The sequence below is a fragment of the Lepidothrix coronata genome, unplaced genomic scaffold (assembly GCF_001604755.1).
Source record: "Lepidothrix coronata isolate B3197 unplaced genomic scaffold, Lepidothrix_coronata-1.0 Scaffold18, whole genome shotgun sequence".
NCBI lineage: Eukaryota > Metazoa > Chordata > Aves > Passeriformes > Pipridae > Lepidothrix > Lepidothrix coronata.
The window spans coordinates 6,275,208-6,296,457 of NW_016690198.1; the positions used below are offsets into that span (position 1 = coordinate 6,275,208).

Below are 21,250 nucleotides of genomic sequence, written 5' to 3' on the forward strand. Positions count from 1 at the left end.
CTGCCTTTTCTTGTCATTTATGCAATCCTGCATGACTCCTTTCTGAAAGATATGTTGAAGGATTTTAGAGTGAACTAAGGGGAGAAGGTCCTGTGCTCATGGGTAGCCTGGGAGAATAATAAAGGCTTGTTATCTTGTTATCTTCACTAACGTTGTCTATCTCCACACACATCACCATTGATTGTCTTTGTTTTTCTTTTCATCTGCTTATTGTGTCTGTAATCTGAATATAATATGGATTTAGTTAAGCATAAAAAACCTTGTTTTACACTAAAACCATTCTTTGTAGAATTTCTTGACTGAGACTTGAATTTCTGTGAAGGTACATTTACAAACAAATACACATTACCGAATAATGCCTAAATTTATAACTGACATGGATTTTTTCTGTTGACTTTAAAAACATGGACATCAAAATAAAAAACTCACAGAGTCACTTATGGTAAATACTGTGAATTATACATAAGAAAATGTTCAAGAAGTATTGATGTAAAAATTGAGGTTTGCGATGTAGTTTCTTCTTTTCAATTTCTAATAATTATCATTGTCTTTATCTAATATACTTCTTCTTTAGATGAAAAAAGTTTGCAGAAACAAAGCATGAAGTAGAAGTAGAACCTTTAATTTCATTAGGCATGTTGTAACTGGTGAAGATTAATGTATATATCTCTTGCTAATTCTTTTCAATTACTCAGTTCATATAAATTCCCAAACCTTGTTAATTATGCTGAAGTCAGGTGGTAATTTTTAACAGTATTTCCACAGCAAGGGAATTTTCCTGGTCTAACCTTGCCCTCCTGTAGAAACTCTCAGCAGATTAGGCATTCTGACTCTAGTCCATTCGTTTTCAGCACAAGCCTAATTGCTGCCGACTGCCTGCCACAGGTACCCTGGTATCGTACATTTAAGGGATGCAGGTTCTTCTGAGAACAAATAAGGAAAGATTAATTGTTTGTTTTGTTTCATCCCAAGAGAAATGTGGGAGCTTAATCAAGAAAAATAATTTCTTCTGTTGATTTGGCTTATTTGTGGGAAGGGATAATTGTATAGAGGCAAGCATAGAGCTATGCATTTTGAAAGAAATTTTGCCATTTACCTACTTGGGAGGCAAAGATACAGCAAAATGAATGTAACACAGCATTGGAATTGATGGGGATGGTTCACATTTCTCATAGTAAGTAATTTAGCTGCAGGGCTTTTATTTGAACCAATATTGCTAGGCGGTGTTGTCATTTGTTTTGTCTCCTTCTTTGGATATCTAATCAAGAAGACAATAGTAGGGGGAAAAACGCTTTTCCAAATTGTCCTTAATTGCTAGAGCACAAAGTGAGCTAAGCACTCAGGTATTTCCAATTAAAGAACTTGTTTCCAGCAAGCACCATTAAATCTATCTTTCCCAATCTGATAAATAAGCTATCAAAGAGTGGAACAGATTAATTGAGAGCAATTAATTCANAGAGTGAACTAACATTCTCAATGAATGCAAATTTTATGTAAAGCAGTAAGAAGCACTGATTCAACAAAATAGAGTTGAGAGTAGTCACTAAGCATAAAGGAAAATTTTATCTGTGATACAAAAATAAAAGACAAGGGAATATCACAGATCCTACAATTCAGAGCCAATCGCAAGATTTACTCTAATTGTGTCTAAAGCATAAGAAAGCCCTGCATATAGTACAATGTTTGAGTCTTTAGATTTGGTAATCTCTCAGTGTGGTGTGCTTATGTTAGTAATCAGTAACCTCTGTGTTCGGTAGAGACTTAGTTAGCCCTGGTGCACTGGATTTTGATTCTTTTTTAGGGAGGGTATCCCTAATCATATGTATCTAGACTTGTTTGATGGGTGTTACTTTCTTACAGCTGTCTGTGCATGCCAAATTGCATTGCTTCACATGGTGTAAACGTCATTCTGCACGTGGGTCCTCCATATATTTCTCATAATGAAAAAACAGAAAAACCACCTGAATACTCTCTTTAAGTGCCAGCCTTTTAACAACGCGTGCATCAGCATGACGAGAATGCCTCTCTGCCCCCTTAGATATTGAAATAAACTCACAGGCTTTGAGTATTAATATGTTCAAAAAATATTACATGATGGTTCGGCTGTTGATGTGTGTTTTATATATTCTGCTTTGGAGTAATGTACTCCATCAAGAAGAAAGCAGGAGGGGACACACATATTCTGTTACATACTAAACAGACTAATTTTTAAGTCAGTTTTTGCAGAGCTACCTTGGTGAGGTAAGTTGTATTGCTGCTCTGTGTGCATTCACATAAATTGACAGCACAAATATACTAGCTGCCACAACTTTTAAAACTTCTCTCTTAGAACATCAGTTTGTGGGGTGCATCTCTGGCCTTTACAGCAGCAATGTGGCTGGAGTCTGCTTTTGTAGAATTAGAGTTTTAAAATGGTTGGATAAAAATCTTATTTCTTATGCTGTTGCAACCCACTGGGTATGTCTATTCTAGGAAAATGAAAAGGTCAGTGATAACTTTCCCAATAAAACCTTCTGAGAAAATGTCATTCCAGTTATGTGTATCTCACTGGGGGAGTTCATCCTCCATTTTTTGAGTTTCATATTTTTTATTTCCGGAATATCATCATCATTAGAGAAATTCAGCATTCATAACTGTGATAGGATGGTGTCATATCAGCTCATGAACTGATGATAACAGACATGCTTTAGCAGACACTTTCAACACGGGCCATTTACGGTGTTTTTCTTTGTATCCTTACTGGCAAGCCACTACATCACAGTTGTATTCTGAATAACTGGTTTTCCAAGAAACTTCCCTGTAATACTGGCTTCTGAAGAATATTCTGTATATCCCCAAAGAATCATGAAGAAGTTAGACAAGTGAAACTTCTCCTAGTTTCTCCAGATGTCGAGGCATACAGATCTCCAAGTGAGCTTTCCAGAGTGGAATCCAGCTCTCACACCTCATTCGGTGGAGGAGGTTCTTCATGTAACATTTCAAAAGCACTCATGAAGCCAGAGGAAATTACAGAGGAGCAAAGACCATGCACAGGATTGAGAGTCTACATCTTGCAGCCACCAGCATTTAAGCTGCCATCTCCACATTATCCCATCAGATGTTTCTCTGTATTTGGGCTGAGTCAAGGTCGTGCAGTGATTTATGCGAATATTTTTGAACAGCAGCAGTTGTATAACTTCAGGATTAAGAATCAGTTTGTGTTTTTGTAATGATACTGTATTAATATGCCATGCAGTAGTGCTTACCTGCTTCATAGGTGGATTTTTTTAAAAAATTAATCGAATTCAGGCAAGTTTAATTATGTGACCTGAACTAGTTATCCTGCTTTAAATGCAGGAATCGTGAGGACATGTACTGCAAGAGTAAGTTACCGTAATATATTGGTGTCTTTTTGTAGTATTGGAAATAAAGATTAGTGGGTTTTGTGATGAATTTGCCCTCTAATGATGTAGAAGGCTCTTGATAACTGTGGTCCAATGCAGATACTCAAGAACGATATCATTAATGTGCAAGTACAGACAGATTTCAGTGAAAAGGTCCAGCAACCAGGCCTAACATCTAAAATAAAATTTGGGGGGGTGGGGGGAGAAGCAAAAAGAATCCAAATTTCTCTAGTTTGGTCAGTTATTTTTGCCCAATTTTACAAAGTGGTGATGTTCACCAAGGAAGTCAGAGAGAAGTCCAATGTGAGACAGGACACGTGGAGAAGCTATATTTGTTAATATGTGGATGGAGTCATGTAGATTATTTTCCCTGTGGTATATTTACCGGTTACAACTACCATATTATCCTTTCTACATATATAGCATATTCTTTCAATTTCACATTCTTTCAACTGCGTCTTCCAACCTTTTCTTGTTTCGTTTTTTCCCCTAAAACTTCAATTTTGTGCCTTTGACTGGTTTATTCAATCTACATATCAGTCATAGCGTTGTCTTCTGATGGTCGTGTCTTGACCATCTCATTGGCCAGTCAGCAGAGAATGCGAGGGGTTTTGTAAATTTCAGTTCTGTTGTAAATTGTTTCTGAACCTTTATATTATGTCCACATCTGCTTTGAATTTGGGGCACTCATACTTCAGACATACTTGCACTGATGGCATACTCACTTTTATTTGCTCATCATAGAGTCTAAGTCTGATTAAGCTCTCTGTACCACAGTATGGTAGTACTGTTCTGTCTTTTCATTGAAGCACCAAGGAATGTGACTTAAATAACAATTTAACCTTAGCTTCAGTTGCCAAGGCTTTCTGGTAGGGTAAACCAGAGCCTTCAGAGACAGAATAACCATTGGGAAGGAGGGGTGCAACACAGCCTTTTTGCAAATTCTTCTTGCATGGGAAACCCAGAGGCCAAATATTTGTGCCAAAATGAACAATAGAAGTAAAGAAGATTGCTGTCTAAAAATGCCAGTATATATGTGTCATGAATCTGTGATTCTCAATTTCAACCTCATTTATGGAGTTTACTGACCGTAATTAAGTAGTTCTCTGGTTGCTGAGTGAGGAACAGCAAGCAATTGCCAAGTGTGAATATAACTTCAAAAATATGAGATTTATAGAGAATATCTTAGCATTCTTGCAGTTATTTCACTGTTATGATATTTTTTAAGAGAAATACAGATAGTTATTTAGCTTCTGTTAGCAAGCTAAATTGCAATCTCATTTCTCTGTCCTGAAGAAGTCATCCCTCTTTCAAGAGTGAGAATGTGGAGAGGTTTTAGCCAGATCAGAACACTGTCTGCAGAATTGCTATGGCTGTGACAAATGCAGCCGTCCAGCTGATGCTCCTTGTCTGCCATCAGCACAGAAAAGGTAAATAAGCATTCACTGACCAAGTTAGGATGGTTTCTTTTCACAAGTAATTGCATTGTTCCTCACCTTTATCAAGGACTCCCTTGCTGGTGAGTTTTGGGAGGGACAAGTGTCAAGGAACAGAGCCATAATGAAGTACCTGCAATTGAGCAAGGATTACATTGCTCCGTTAATTCTGTAAAAACTTGTCAGTTTGCCACCCAAATAAATGCCTAGACTTCGTAAAACATGGAGCAGAGTGACCTCTAGAAGAAAAATCAATGGCAATTCATATTTCATATGTCTATAATTGCTTGTGAGAGCATGGCAGCAGTTTGTTTATAGAGCAGCTTGTTTTACCAAGGATTGTTTCCTGACTTTTTCTTCTTTCCAGTGGTGATGCCTCTCATGGACTGTGAATCACAGCTAGACTCAGCATTAGACAGGTTTTATTGGTGGTGATTTTTTATTATTGTTTTCACATTACTGTCTTCAGAATTGCTACACTGTGTATTGTTTGAACAAGTACACTAATCTATAGTTACATGTAAATCCTGTTCACAACTGTTTCCTTGAAAGACTCCTGAAGCTGTTTTTTACCTTCTTTTTTGTAGGCAAGACTTTATCCTCTGTGAAGTTATCCATTTGATAGTATTTTAGCCATCAAACTGAATCCACTGTGTGGGCTTCATTTTTAAGCAATTTGTCAGAGAAGCAAAGCATTCTCACAGTCAGCTAATTTAAAGACAGAATTTTGAAAATATCATTTTTCCCCCTGCTTTGCTTTCTTTTTTCTTTTTTTTTTTTTTAAGAAGCTGTTGTAAGATTTGTATCCCCACTGAGGACTGAGATGTCATAGGGATAGAGAAAATGCCGCTCACTTTATGGATTACTGTTAGGTCAACAAAACTTTGGCAGCATTGATTAACTTGACAGTGAGTACAGCAGTACATTTATCACTTATGGCTGTGCTGTAGAAAATCTAATAAGAGGCAAACAATTCCCTTTAGAGCAGTAACAGGTTCACTGTGGCTAACGGTGCATGCACTGGAAATTTCTGACTTTAAATTATACCCTTGCTGCTAGTTGGGTCATTGACTCCAAGCTACTGCACTTTCACTACTATGTTCTGTATTATTAATTTGATCAAAATTGTTTTGGCTTCTATAAATGTGTTCAAACTGTATATTGGAGTTCATATAAACTCATAAGCATTTTTGAAGAAGGGATGCAGAAGGAGCATGATCCAAGCTATGTTACGTAGCAAGGGCAGCTGCCTGTTAGAACCACAAATGTTTGAGGTCTTCCAAGGTTATAAAGAAAAAATCTTGAACTGTTGCTTACAAATCTGCCTGTAATTCACAGATTTGAATAAACCCCAAACCTAAACCTATCTTACATTCATTAAGTTTCGTAGGTTGGTCAGAAGGACTGTTTCCATGTGTACAAATATGTTCTTTTTAAATTACCAATAAGTACATTAAAAATTCTATACAAGTCGATTTATAGATATGCTCTTCCAGTTGTCTTGTTTTTGCAAGAATTATGAGAACTGAACCATGAACAAGAGATTTTTTTGCCTCTCCTGTGTAGAAGTGCTGCTGCTTGACTGCAAGTTAGTGTTTGGTTCTAATTTTATAGTGAAATCGGGTTTTATTCAGTATTGCTTGGTTTCACTTTAATAAATCTTTTCCCCAAGTCCATGGCCAGTACATTGGGAAGTGTCTTTCATTGCAAATATAAAGAAAAATGGGGGAGTAGAGGGGTGTTGAGTTTTTTTTGTTTTTTAAGTCTTGTACTGATTAATTCTCTAAAATGGAAGCCCTGTATAAGATATTCTTCTACAGAAGAATACCCAGCTTTTTTTCAATTCAGATAACCAATTCAGATGTAAAGGCCACATACCCAAATAATTTTGTTTCTAGAAACAATCAGGAAAGAAGATTGAAGAAAATGCAGTATTAAGTGCAGATCAGAACATACAGTGTGCAGCTTAATTTATGGCTTTGTGATACAATCTGCAAAATCGCTGTTCAAAGGAGAGTAAGGTGGTTTTTTTTAATAAGGATACTTGGCTCACTAGAGTAGAGAGCCTTTGTGAGTAGCAACTATTATTTCAAGTATTTTGTGTTATTTTAGGAAACTGTTTAAATTGGAGGTTTTGTTCTGCAATATCTCTAAAAATGATGTCGTTTTCTTTGTTGGGAGAGAAGTATTCTACTTGAATCAATTGTCAGGAGGCTTAATGTAATAAGGCAGTTTGTGGTCTGACTAAAAGAAACACAGTGCAAAAGAAATTCCCATAGCAGTTTGTTTTTAACAGAAAAACTGAGTTCACCTGAAACATAAATACATTGAAAATTGAGGCTTAATAAAGTAGAGCAGCTTCAAAAAGAAACAGATTGGGGTTGTTGGCCAACGTTTGTCTCGTAATGACTATTATTTAACCAAATATCTATGTTAATAATAGAATAGCTCTATCAACCATACAACAGCAGATTCTTTGCAACGAATGATCAAGCAAGTTGGCATTAGTACCCTTTGCATAGTTAGGGGGAAAATACAATTAAAATAGTGCTTCCTGTTTTGCGCTTTTTTTTTAATTTACAGAATAGAAGTTGTGTTTCTCACTCTGTTATTGCATTATCTAGGTAACAAGACACATTTCCACACTTTCTCCTGGGTTCGTACAATAAAGGAGTTACCCTACTGCCTGCCTTACTGAACAGAAACCTGTTATTGATTACCTATCACACTGGCATCAGAACTACTCTTAGGATTCAATTTTTTTGTTGTTTTGCATATTTTATTGATCAAAAGTGGTAAATGAGCATCAAGCGTGCAAGAAGACGATGAATTGTTTACTTGCATAAAATAACCTTTCAATAAGGGAAGATGCATTGCTCACACTTTTGGTGCTGTTCTGCTGCCCGAAGCAGATGGCATTCAGCTGCTATTGATTTGCTCCTATAGTTACAGAGCAGCATGTAACAAGGCATGCTCATTTCTCTAAAAGAGAGGTGAGATTTTTTTGCCAGGGTGGCAGGAGTGAAAAAAGAAAGGATGGAGGGTTTGGAGGATTGTTTTGGGGTTACATGTTTTTTTGCAAGAAAAAAACATGGAAAACCTTGCAACTCTGTGCAAGCAGATAGCAGGGTTTCTGTGTTTGCAGAGAAGGGAAGTTACTTTGTTCAGTTCTGTCACTTCTGGTAGCATTAATTCATGATGCAAATTGAATCCGTGAGCAAGCAAGTACTTAGGATTGTAAGAAGCAGCCAGAATTTAGCGTCACAAACTCCACACCACAAGTCTTTGCTGCTGTGTTTTCTTAATTCTACATGTTTTTTCCTCCTTTTGATTCAGTAGCAAGACAAAATCATCCTGCAGTGTGCTGGGCTTGATTCTGTGAACACTTCATTTCACTGAAGAATACAGAATTTAATAATTTGCTGCTGTATCTCTTCTGTAATGGGACACACACAGAAACAGAGCAAACAGTTTTCTCTTAAAGCTTATGTGAAAGGATATTTAATGCAGAATTTTGGCATGAACAAGATTTTTAATTGTTTGGCAGATTTTAATGAAATGGAGATAAATATGTGATAGAAGAGGATTTCAGCAAATAGAGTATAGGCATGTTTGTTCTAACACAAAAATTTATTAGAAAAAATTATTTTAGATAATTTAAAGTCTTATTTCTGGAAGAGTAGTACGATGGGTGGTACTGAGGAGCAGTGTGCAGTCCTCATTCAGGCTGTTTTAACACAGAAATAACCCATCTGTCAACATCCACAAGTGTGGTAGTATGAGAATTAACAAATTTAGACTCTTGATGACAAAACTGGACCTGTTAAGTGTTTTGACAACACATATTAAAGCCATTCTTGCCCACCTGACTGTTCTGCAGTGACTCCTGCTGCCAGAAATGCTTACTGTTATTTTTGAACAGTTTTGAGCATCTTCCTGCTCTTATATTATTTGGGGAAATAAAATAGTGTACTCCATTATGACTGCCCTGCTGTCCTCTGTGTTCTTTATGTGGTGTTCCTTTTTAATGAAAATAGAAAATGAGATATGACCCCTGGCAAAACATTCTTACAGCATAGTTAGTAGCTAGTTATTTATCAAGAATTTAATTTAAACATGCATATTAGTGTCTGTTAAAAAATGTCCTACTTCATCTATTCAAATTTCTGTTCTCTGACATTGATTTCAACTTGCTTGTGTAATTTATGAAATGCTGTCTAAGCTTTTTTAATGTCCATATTGTTATGTGTCCCCACATCTCCACCATTTGTTATGCTGCTCCTGTGGCATAAACAGGAAAGAAGAGATTGTCTGAATCTTTGACTTTAACCTGTTGGTTTCCATCCAGAGTAGAGATTTCTTTTGAGTGTTTTTCAAAGCAAACAAACCTTGGTGATTTTTTTCAGAAAACAGATGCTTTTTAATCAATGGCTAGTGCTGTCAGCACAGCATTTATCACATTGTTCCAAGTTGATTTGGTCTTGCTCTCCTGTGGGGCTAGGAAAATGTTTTAAACATAAGAATGTTTACAAACAGAAGTAATATAATGGAACATGGAAAAGCACATGTTTTAAAACAAGTTTTTTTCTGCTACAGTGTTGCTGTGAGAAAGCTCTTTGCTTTAAACAAATTTAAACAAATACATCCAAGTTCTTGTTCTATTCCTGTGGTATCTATTCTGTTCCTGTTACGACTGACTCCAGTTTTTTTCAGCCCCTCTATCTCTGTCATTTCTGAGTTTCTTAGTGGTCAAAACTTACTTTGTGCTTCTTTGCCATTGTGTAAGCAACCACCTCATTAACTACAGAATTAGGATATCAGAGTAAATTGCTAATATATTAACTATTCGAGGGGAAAAAATGAAACAGTCCCACACACAGATTTTTACCTTCCTTTTGCTAATAAATAAAGCTGATTAAAACTTAAGTAAGCTTCAGAGTTTTAAAATAAAGCTCAACAATTTCCTCACAATTACTCTTCCAACATTACAGAATAACTTAAGAGTCCTTATTCAACATCAAATTTTGTGCTGAAAGGGCTATGAACACTCAAAACTAAAAAACAAAGCCCCCAAAAAAACCACTGTATAAATCTAAATATATTTCACCAGCTATGTTACCCCACTTTACCTCTTCAAAAATGACACAATTGAGTTCATTAACCCCAGATGCAGTGAATTCGTTGTCCTTTCTACATTCTTTTGTTTGGACTTTGGAGTGGGTACCTGCTGCTTAGTCTAATTAGTTTCAAAGGGAATGTCGAGTCATTTCTCAAGAGTTTGCTCTGACCCAAAACATCTGACAAGAAAATATCAGAGAGATAAAATAAGAAGTTATTGTAGAGTTGAATAGCAGTTTCTTACAGTACCTTGTGGAAACAATGCAGATGAGGAAAGCATCCTCAGATTATTTAGAAATTTTTATATGACATTTGCATGAAATTGTCATTTTGTGGAGAGCAAGACTTGTTTTCATAGATAACTTACACCTTATCAACCATCTGACTCTTTCCTTTTCCTCAGCAAAATCAGCAAAATGAGTTAGAGCTGTGGGAGATATCCTGTGAAGCTAAAAGGAAGTGAAAATGCTATTGTAGCCCCCAGCATCTCAGTCCTCCAATCGCTAATGGTCATTCTGAAGTCCACCACTGGTTTTTTATGGTTTTTTTTCAATATGCATCACATGGAAATGTGTTCTCCTGTCCTCTCTTTCAGGAATTGTAACAACTTATTTATCTTCACAAGGATCGTGACTGCTCAGTTTGCCTTAAAGCCTTTGGGGGCGGAGGGGGAGGTTGACAAAAGCCTTTTGGAAATGAAAGTAGGCTCTATCAACAGGGCTACCTTTATCTGTACTTGTTGATTGTTTAAGAGGTTGCAGGAAGTTTTTGAACAGAGTCTCTTTTTTTGAAATATCTAATAGAGTAACCATCTAAGCAGAGTCTCTGTTTTAGTCATAGCAGCCCTATTAAGATATATTTACATTTGTGCCCAATAATTCTCTTCCTTACTGTAATTGTTACTAACTTCCTTGGTACAGGCATACCAGTTTATAAATCCCCAGTTCTCTCATGGTACTCTGTTGTTGTTGTTGTTATTATTATCATCATCATCATCATTATCATTGTTATCATCATTATTGTAAATTTTTTAGTTCTCTGGTTCTAAAGCAGCCATAAACAATATGGTGTACAGAGTTCTTAATTCAGAAAATCCATCAGTTCAGTTCTCTTAGGCCCTTTGATCACTGTGTGATCCTGCTGACTTGTTACTGTAACAAACAAGTACACTTCTATGTATTTTATGATCTGTTGCTTCTGGCTTGGATAGACATACTCTTTACCGGGTGGCTGAGTCCAGAGAGTGGAGGTGAATGGCGTTAAATCTAGTTGGTGGCTGATCACCAGGGGTCAGTATCAGGGAGAGCTCTATTTGCTATTTTTATCCATGATCTAAATGTGGGGATAAAGTTCACCCTCTATCAGTTTTTACATGACACCAAGTTGGATATGAGTGTTGATCTGCTGGAGGGTAGGAAGGCTCTGCAGAGAGATCTGGACAGGTTGGATTGATGGGTCAAGGCTGATTGTATGAGGTTTAACAAGGCCAAGTGCTGAGTCCTACATTTGAATCACAAAACACCCATGCAGAGCTACAGGCTGGGGGCAGAGTGGCCGGAAATTTGCCAGGTGGGAAAGGACCTGGAGGTGCTGGTTGACAGCCAGCTGAACATGAGCCAGCATGTGGCCAGGTGGCCAAGAAGGCTAAAGGCTTCCTGGCTGGTATCAAAAATAGTGTGTCCAGCAGGACCAGTGCAGTGATTGTTCCTCTGTGCTTGACACTGGTGAGGCCACACCTTAAATCCTGTGTCCGGTTCTGCGCCCCTCACTACAAGAAAGACACTGAGGTGCTGGAGCATGTCCAGAGAAGGACAACAGAGCTGGTGAAGGGTCTGGAGCACAGATTGTATGAGGGGAGACTGAGGGAGCTGGGGTTGTTTAGCCTGGAGAAAAGGAGGCTTTGGGGGGGACTTTATCACTCTCTACAGCTACTAGAAGGGAGGCTTGTAGCCAGGTGGGGGCCGGCCTCTTTTCCTAGGTAACAAGCGACAGGATGAGAGGATTTGGCCTTTTGTTGTGCCAGGGTAGGTTTAGATTAGATAAGAGGAAAAATTCCCTCAAGGAACGGGTTCTCAAGGATTGAAACAGGCTGTCCAGGGAAGTGGTTGAGTCACCATCGCTAGAGGTATTTAAAAGACATTTAGATGTGGGACTTAGGTACTTGATCTAGTGGTGGCCTTTGCAGTGCTGGGTTAAGGGTTGGACTCAATGATCTTAAAGGCCTTTTCCTACATAAATGATTCTGCAATTCTAAGAAAGGGTTATTGCATACCAGGAAGACAGAAACATACACTAAACCCTGATGTTTAAAGAGGTTAGGACTTGCAAATTTGGAAAATCTGGAATGGACATTTCCAGTACCAGCTTATCCACATTAAAGTAGATGATGTATTTATGATCATATTTGATTACGTGATCAGATCATGTTGCAAGGTTTTGTTTCTTTTTCCCATGTAACCTTCCTCCCAGTGCATAAGGATCACAAGGATCAGCATAGAAGGAGGGTAGCACCTGACTGTGAGAGAAAACAAAAACCTATCAATTATTTTCCTGGTGTTGTAGTTTGCAATTGGATTTCTTTTGTTGTTGTTGTTGTTGTTGTTGTTGTTGTTGTTGTTGTTGTTATTTTAGAGGTCCCTTTCCTTAATGTTTCTCAAACAGTAATTTATAGACAACTGATGTCTCATAAAGCTCTGATAGTGGACAACAGAAACTTCCTGAACACGGAAAATGCATGAGCTTCTGGTGACGTGAATTGCACTGTGTGCAGTTCTCGTGGCCGTTTTGTATTTACAGTGTTTTAAGAGGAAATACTGGCATTTTCCAGTGGCCATGTCAGTCTGAGGGGTTGTGTAAGACGACTCAGATGCTGCTTGTCTCAGGTGAGCATGCTGGTGCTCCGTGACACTGCCTGTTGGAGCTTTCCCTGGAAGAGGGACTGGCAGAGGGCAATGGTGAGTGAGGCACCTTGCTTCCCCTGAATGTTGGGTGGATTTTTCACTACAGCATATTTGCATTTAGTTTCTTTAAGCTTTCAGAAAACAGTACTGCAACCTACTGTTGTGTCGTTATTATAAATGTGATTGCTTTTTTACCACCTTCTTCCCCTGTACTCTTGAGAAGACTTTTCCAAGCCTAGCTGCCTAATTTCTGTACCATTGTAGAATGTGTGTTTTCTGGATCTACTAATTGATATCTATATTATTGTCTAAGGTATTCCTGCACCTGTTTGTTATCACCAGCATTATTGACATGGTCTTAATTACTTGTTAATTGTCCATTGTCTTAGTGGTCCATTGACTTCTAAAAGACACTTCAATTCAGACATTTTGAAATCAGCATCTATTTTTGTGTCTGTATTTGCCATTAATGGATCTACTTACTCTTTGTATTAGTTTTTCCTGTTACTTATTTTTAAAAGCCTTTCTTGTTCCTACTAACTTTTTGTAATATCATTAACTTGTCCTGTCCTTCTGCTTCTTTTCCTTTTGCTCTGTTGATTTCTTCATTTCTCATCCAGCTTTGTCTTAACCTCCAATCCTTTGAGCAGTGTCTCAGGAAATTATATTGACGGCTTCCTTTCATTCTTATTTTTCAAAGGAACAGTAGTTGCACTTTGTTTCTGGTCTTTTGAGGGCTAGTCTCCTGTTTTGTTGAAGAGGGATTCACTGTTTGCTCCCACTAATTTATGTTACCAGTCTTCTGAAAAAAATTCAATATTTTATTTTTTACATCAAATGGGTTATATTTGTACACTTAGCCTCAAGTCAATCCACTCTGCACTTAGTGGTTAAATATTAGTTGGAATTATAAACGTGTTTTTAATGAGCTTTCTAGCTGAAGTGCTCTCTGCCTTAAGACCTGTGTGGTATTTTTGATCAAAATGAGTAAACTGCTTTGCCGTAAGGTTAGGTAACGCTTAAGTAAAAATGTTAATAAGTTATAGACACTGTCATGAATTTCTGCATACACATTTTCAGTGATGATCCAGTAGCTGTTTAACTGATTTGGCTTCCCTTTCATCTAGTTAATTTATCCTCTATGTTGCTTGAGAATGCTGTGATAGATAGATTTGTCACTCATGAGTTGTCAGGTAAGTTTTAAGGTCACTGGAAGTATAACAAATTGATCTGAAAGTTGGTTTAGGAATTTTTGTACTATTCTTCAGTCTTGAGGTTCAGAGGTGCAATTCCCCTCTGTCTTTTTTTTTTTTTTTTTTTTCTTTTGTGACTTTACATTAACTTTCAGAGAGTTTAGGTAGAATTTCTGGATCTTCATTGGAAGTATTTTGGCTTATAATACCTACAGTCAATATTTATTCCCTTTCAAGCTCCACTGTATGGATGGCACTCTTTCTGTTGACTTCCCTTTGATATCAGTGTGGGAGTGTTAGCTAGCTGATGCTTCATATGGAGCATCACTTCTGTGTTGTTGTACGTGTGTTTGCATGCTTCTTGTGTCTTTATACAGAATTTTTGGCATGTTTTATAACCTCCTCCTGTTCTTACAAATGTGAGTATTTTTGGTAGTAATGAAAGGTGGGAAGTCTCTACTATGGCAACTTAGGCAACAACTTATTTAGAAATAATTCTAGTTGATAACCTATAACAACACCCTTACTGAAGAAGGGAATAAATTTCTTCATAGTTCTTTACAATGGGTAATATAAAACATGATTTTGTCCGCTATTACTTTTTAAAAAAAAAAAGGAAAGCTTACTCTTAGAAGTCGGGTTCCTTTGTCTACTTGGTTTTTAGTTAATGTGTTCTTTTGATAACCTTTATATCATTTCATGGGATCGTGTAAAGCAGTTCAGGAAAAGCAGGTTAATAGAAGAATATAGACTCTAAAGTGTTCTAAAAGATGTGGATTCTGGTCCCAGTGGAGACTGACACTCTAGCCTACTTACTGTAGCTGGAATGTATTGATTTTCTTCTCCCCCATTTTAGCTGCACCACTGAATTAGGTATTGTGAAGCATCTTTCCCCGTGAAGAGAGGAAAAACTGTCATGAACTTCTTCACCCTAACAGTACTGCATTTCAAACTAAACCTGATTGAATGGAAAAGTCTGTAAGGACCCTGTAACTCAGCTCCCCACTCTCATTTCTCTCTTTCCAACAGCTGTTCCAGCAACCTTAAGAAAGTATGATAGATGACTGTAAGACATTGATTTTAAAATCTTTTTTCATTGAAAACAACAACAATAAAACGATGTGAAACGATGCATTCCTGTGGCATGATCTCTGAAGGTTAGGGAAGTGGTCTTGTTCAGGTTTTCAGCAAGATGCTCAGTTACTGTTATAATTGGCTGATGAGTAGGTTTGGGCCTAACTAGAATGCCAGTGTTCGATTTCACAGTGTCCTCTGTGAAGATATGTCACCATTTACCCTGGCTTTAGTGACAATTTTCTAAAAAGGAAACTCGTGGGAAATCATTATGCTGTTTATATGTCTCCCTTGTTGGAGAGCATTATCCTGTGATATTTTAGCACTGTTTTCCACTGCATGATGGCATCTAGCTAAGGTTAAGGCAGAACAAGTCCCTTTGCAATTTTGTGACTATATTTTACTTACTGAAGGAGAAAAGATAACCGACAATTAAGTATTTCAGATGTCACTGAAAGAACGTGCAACTAATCAATTACATCCTTAGGGAACATGATTTTATGAAACTGATAGGGTAGAAAAATTGAGGATTTTGTTATTTGTGTTACATAATAATAATTGCACCCTTTCAGTGAAAAAGACATTTCTGCTGATGTAAACATCAGGCTCTCCCTTGTGTTGTGGGTTTTTTTCCTGAAGCACAGAGTAGTTCATTAAAGTGTGACAGTAACAGATAAACACTTTACAATTTTCTAAGAAAATATGGCACTTATACTCTTAGTTCAGCTGAAATCAATGAGTTGAAAAATGTATTTCTGGAGTCACTTCCCAAATCATTTGCTAGAGGTTATGTTAGATGTTTTACTTGTGGGGGTTTTTCATTTATTTTAGGAAGGAAATACACATGCTTGGGCTTTTTTCCTTAAATTAGTCTACTTAGCACTCTGGGGCCCATATTTGAAACTCATTGCTATGCTCTTGGTAGAATTTGAATGTAATAAAAATTCACATTAAAATCAAACTAAGTGTGAGGTTTTATTTCTTTGAAAATATTTTTCTCATAACTTTCTAATGGCAGAGCAAACAAAATAGTAGTCAAGCCAGCGTCATATATTCACTTGAACAAGTGCTACAGTTGAGCTATATTACATCACAAATCATAGATAGTGGTTGAGAGACTCTACCTGCTGGTTCCTTTCCTCCTCAGCTGTCATTTAAAGATCATCATGTTTGCAAAATATGTATTTCTTACAAGTTTTTAGACAGAAATAAAAAATCTGTTGCATTATGGATTGTTCCAGGTAAATTAAGCCACTTATGGTAACATTGATTTCTAATTTAAGAGTATTCTTTGGAACAACTTAAATAGGAAGTTGAGAATGCTTACATTTTTTTCTAAAAGTCCACTTCGGGCCACCACCAGAGGTAGGAAATGTATCCAGACAGATGCACCTAATCCTGTTGTTCCCAGGGTTTTTTTTTTCTCTTTTCCTTTGGTTTCCACCATGTATTTTAAATGGCAAGATTGTGTTCTCGCCCTTAGTTGTATCGAAGCCAATGAAGTCAAGCCAGAAGATAATTTGCCCCCTTTTTAGGATATATAACTTGTATCTTCCCTTTTCTTTTTTTTTTTAAATGTTTAAAGTGCATGTCACATTACATTACCTCAGTTGAAAAATTCTCCTCTGTTCAATGCAGTCATTCCTGCCTTCATAAAATTCTGGAAATGACAAAATTCCCAATTAAGAGAGGTGGCATACAAATACAGTGGAGTGCAAAATTGCCTTTGCTTCTCTGCAAATTCTACATCTTCAAGTTTAGTGATCACCAAAGCAGCGTTATTGACAGGTAACAAACTGTATGGCTTAACACACTGAAACAGATGCTATTTGCTTACATCTTTTTGTGAAGTATATTTGAGCAAGGCCAGGATTAGCAGGGCCTGGGTTGACTTGATACATGTGAAAAAAAAAGAATAAATAGAATGAGGTATTAATCTGGAGTGAGTGGAAGTAGAAGCAAATAGGTTTGTAAGAGCTGTCAAGAGTTTTCCTTTTATACAATGATGTATCCTTCTCTTCTTTCCTGTTCTGTTTAGCAGCCTCAGCAGGCAGCTCAACTTTTGGAAAAAACAGTCAGGAGGTGTAAGTATGAGGTTGCATATAAGCACCGGATGCCCTTAAACATCTTTATACAACTTTTTGTGGTTCTTCATTGCATCTAATTAGTAAGATGGTTTTATTTGAGCCAATGATATGCATTGTTATGCAGTTCATGCACTGTCTGAATATGCATCCACCTTCACCCCTCCTTTTATGCATAACCTGAATGCAGAACAGGATAAATTTTGCAGCAGCAAGGTGCTGATTTTGCAGAATGCAAATGAAGTGGCATTTTTTAATGCATCTTCATACAGAGGTGAACTGAAAGGCTTAACACTTGCCAGCATCTCAGACCTCCTTGATCATTACATCCATTAAAATCTAGAACAGAAAAGTTTAAAAGCTGCATTTTCCCCTGTTCTTTTATTCAAATTTGTTGGTGATGGCCTCAGCTGTTGATGAAGTGTAGACATTTGCAAATTGAACATTTGCAAATGTAACATAAAAAAAGAACCGGTTCTCAAATATCTTGGTTTTCAAATGCATTACTTTCTTCAAGTCCATTCACATCTTAAGTAATTTTAACACTAAGTGGGTTTTCCTTACACCAATAACCTTGTTACAAAACCTGCTATAAGGTCTAGATGACTTCTAGATGTCCCTTCCAACCTTTTTTTTTTTTTGCGATCCTGTTATCCTCTACATATCAGTTGTGTCTCCCTTGTGATACTGAAATATAAAAAAAAATACACATGCAGAGATAAGTTACCTCCCGAATGTAAGCAGAGTAATGTTTCTTCCCATCACCAGACTTATTTCTTCTCTACATGTATTTCTTCTAACATAGGGTGTGAAAGTGAACAGGATGAACATGAATAGCTTTACTTCTAAGAGTCGATCTATTTATAAATCCAGTGAAGTTTCTTCCATACATACAGTCACTTTGGGTTAGGACTTAATGAAGGGAAACTCTTTAGGGAAGAGCTTGTGGCTTTCATTTGCATGTGAAGTACATGTGTTTTCAGAATGTATGGCAATATGAACCATAAAGAAATAGGGGCTTAATCTTTCAGGTGAGACATTGGTTGAATTTATGAACTGTTTTTGTTTGCCTTGTGAAAATTGTAAATAATCTCATCAGTGAAAAAACAGAGGATGGCATCTGGCCATTATGTGGCCAATATGTCATTGGTGTGGAAGGATGTGGCAGGTCTAGTGAGCAGCTCCTTGATCAGAGCTTTGTCATTAGGAGCCACAGTGCAGATACAAGGAGCACACTGTAAGCTGACCTGTCAGGCGAAGCAAAGAGTTCCCCTTCTCATTTACCAAGGCGTACACTAATAAAACTGCACAAAGTGGAGACTTCCTTTTTCCACTCACATGCCAGAGGGGAGTCTTTTGTGAGGTGAGCATGAAAGCATTGAGCTGAGGCTGCTTTATTTTATATTTTAAATAAACAGAATTTTATTCACAAATGAGCACGCCAGTAACTTAGTTCCAGAATCAGACATCGCTGCTTGAGAGGCATCTAACTTGGCACCAACGATGGCAGGTGAAAGAGAATCTAGTAGGGTAAGCTGAATGTATTTTAATGTGATTCATCAAGAACTGTGGTTTTCCTGTTGAAATGAAGCATTCCAAAATAGGTGTAAAAAAATGGACAATTGAAAAGTGTTGCAAGAGTGAAATGTTTTGGTAGCTTGAACGGAAGTATGCGATATTTAAAATATTTTTAAAATGCAGGATTCTATTTTGCCTTCTTTTTTTTTTTACAGACAGTCATTTTAGAAAATGAAGAGCTCCCTAAAATATTTCTTGATTTTCTGAACGTTCGCCATGTACCTACTTTGCCAAAAGCAGAAAGCTGTGGGTAAGCTCTTATTTACTGAAAAATACATGGAGGCCAAAAGGCCCATATCCACTCAGTGCTGATGCAATTCCATTGACTTAAAATGGTCTTGCTGCCAGCTCTTAACACTGTAAAATAAATGGGCATTAGGTTCATGTTAAGTATGTTTATATATCCCCAAAAGGTCGTAAAATAAATCCAGACAGTTCAAAGACAGAAGTGAAGTTTAATGTAATATTCTTGGAAAGCAAAGAAGTTTAGATGAGAAAAATATGATTTTCTCATAGATCTTGAAGTATCTACTGAAATGTAAGATTTTTATAAACACTCACTAAAATTGCATAGAAAGCCTGTGCATGTGTTTTAGAGTCATAGTATCTGCACAAAAAAGTTCATTCTGCTATCATTTTATGATCTCTCTCTGAGTGTTCAAAAATGAAGTCTTTCACCTTTCTGATGACATCTACCCCAATGACCCAACTGCCCTTCCCCTGGGAAGGGTTCTTAATCAGGGTGGCAGGAGGGAATCTTAGTATGATTAGTGCAATGACTATAGAAATACCCAAAACAGTGTAACTGGAAGCTCTGTTACCTCTGCAGCTGTGAGCTTTGTTGGGAGAATTTTTTTTGCTATATAAGCTGGTGTGGTTGATAGTCCAGAAGCATTACCAGAATCCCCAGAAAGCTACATGGCCCTCTTCCACTTTGCAGGAGGCTCTTTGGGTCTGCAGTGGCACGAAGGCTAATTGACTTGAAGATAATTTTGAGGCCCTCTTACACTTGGAGGTATCTGTGACCCAAGGCATTGTCTGGAGGGATTCAGAAGCTAACAGACTTGTAGTTGTCACTTGTAGTTAATGATATCAGCCAGTATCCTCCGTGAGACTGTACCCCAACACTTCATAGACAGATAGATGGAAATGATTGTGAACCTGTTACTATCTTTTTCAAGTAGTGGTGGTTGTAAAATGATACAATCTCCCATATTCATCTCGTTAAACTGCATCATAAAGCAAATGGCCAGAAAAAGATCACTCCCTTTGGTAATTCTTAAATAATTTGGTTTTTTTAATTATAAAATTAATTTTGTTGGAACTAAAGTTTTCTCTCACTTTACTTGCAGCTCTTTTGATGAAACAGAATCTGAAGAATCAAGGTGAGCTTGATTCCTACTCTTTCTAGGACAACTACTTGAAATTATTGGAGTTTACTGTATTTGGTCCTTGCAGCTGATGAATTAGCAGTAGTTTAGCATTAAAATTAGATGTGGTTTTTAAATGTAACGGCTAGTTTCATCAGCTCTGCTAGATCTGTCCATTTGTAGTGTGAATTGAGCATCCTTATGCTAGTTTTGAGAAATTCCTTATAAAACTAGTAGAATATTGCTAGCTCTGAAATATATCTGGGAATGTATTTTTCATAGCAAGAAGATTTAGCAGAAGAAATTAAAGGTTTGGGTTGTCCCTGATGTGTTTGATAGAGCTTTGTATGTATCTGGTTGCACTGCTTGGCATGTGTAGGCAGAGAGGAGGGGGCTGGGAGAGGGTGGCTGTACCATGACCAGTGTGGGAGTCAGGCCTGTGAGGGTCTTACAAGGACTTTGTGAGTGAGGGGTACAGCTACTGCTTTAGAGGCTGCAAGAACATGGTGACATTTTGAGTCTGGTGTCCTGAAGAACCTGTAGACATGGAGCCTGGTTGCAGATGATCTTGTAGCCTGCATTACACCAAGTGCCAGGGAGCAGAGCAGGATCAGGAGGTTTCAAAGCCAGCTGCAAGCCACCCCTCCAGGATCCAGCCCCTTTACCTCCAACTTCACGTTGAGGGTTTCACTGTGTGGCTGAGGAGCAACAAGCTTTGCTTCCAGGAGACGGAGCCTGCCCTGTTGGGCAGTGCTGGTGTGTGGAAATGCACCTTGTGGCTCCTGTGCAGCTCAACCACCTCGCTTTATCAAAGCTAGTTTGTAGAATATTCTGTGTGGTGTCCCTTGATACTGACATCCCTGTTCTTGACCTTTCCAGCAAACTGTCCCACCAGCCTGTGCTGCTGTTCCTAAGGGATCCATATGTCTTGCCTAAAGCCAACGGTAATCAAACCTGTCATCTGTTAACAGAACTTTACTGATCTGACCCTGCACCACATAAACCACATTATTATTAATACAAGCCTAGTCAAATGACACTGGTCCAAAATCTAATAACCTGCCAATAAAACGATAGTTCTTGTGTAAGAAACCATTAAAACACTAAGTGGGAT

General features: G+C 37.6%; 1 protein-coding gene across 4 annotated transcripts in view; it reads left to right on the forward strand.

Annotated features, from left to right (window-relative positions):
- The window catches only part of SNX24 (sorting nexin 24), an 89,882-nt gene that overhangs the window by 63,672 nt on the left and 4,960 nt on the right, over window positions 1-21,250 (forward strand). For all 4 annotated transcript variants that reach the window (XR_001873558.1, XM_017807366.1, XM_017807367.1 and 1 more), the window contains exons 4-6: window positions 18,922-19,016; window positions 20,119-20,151; window positions 21,016-21,080. Coding sequence is in view for 3 of the 4 variants with exons in the window: in XM_017807366.1 (XP_017662855.1) it covers window positions 18,922-19,016; window positions 20,119-20,151; window positions 21,016-21,080 (193 nt within the window). In the remaining variant the exon portion in view is untranslated. The remainder of the gene's footprint in view (window positions 1-18,921; window positions 19,017-20,118; window positions 20,152-21,015; window positions 21,081-21,250) is intronic.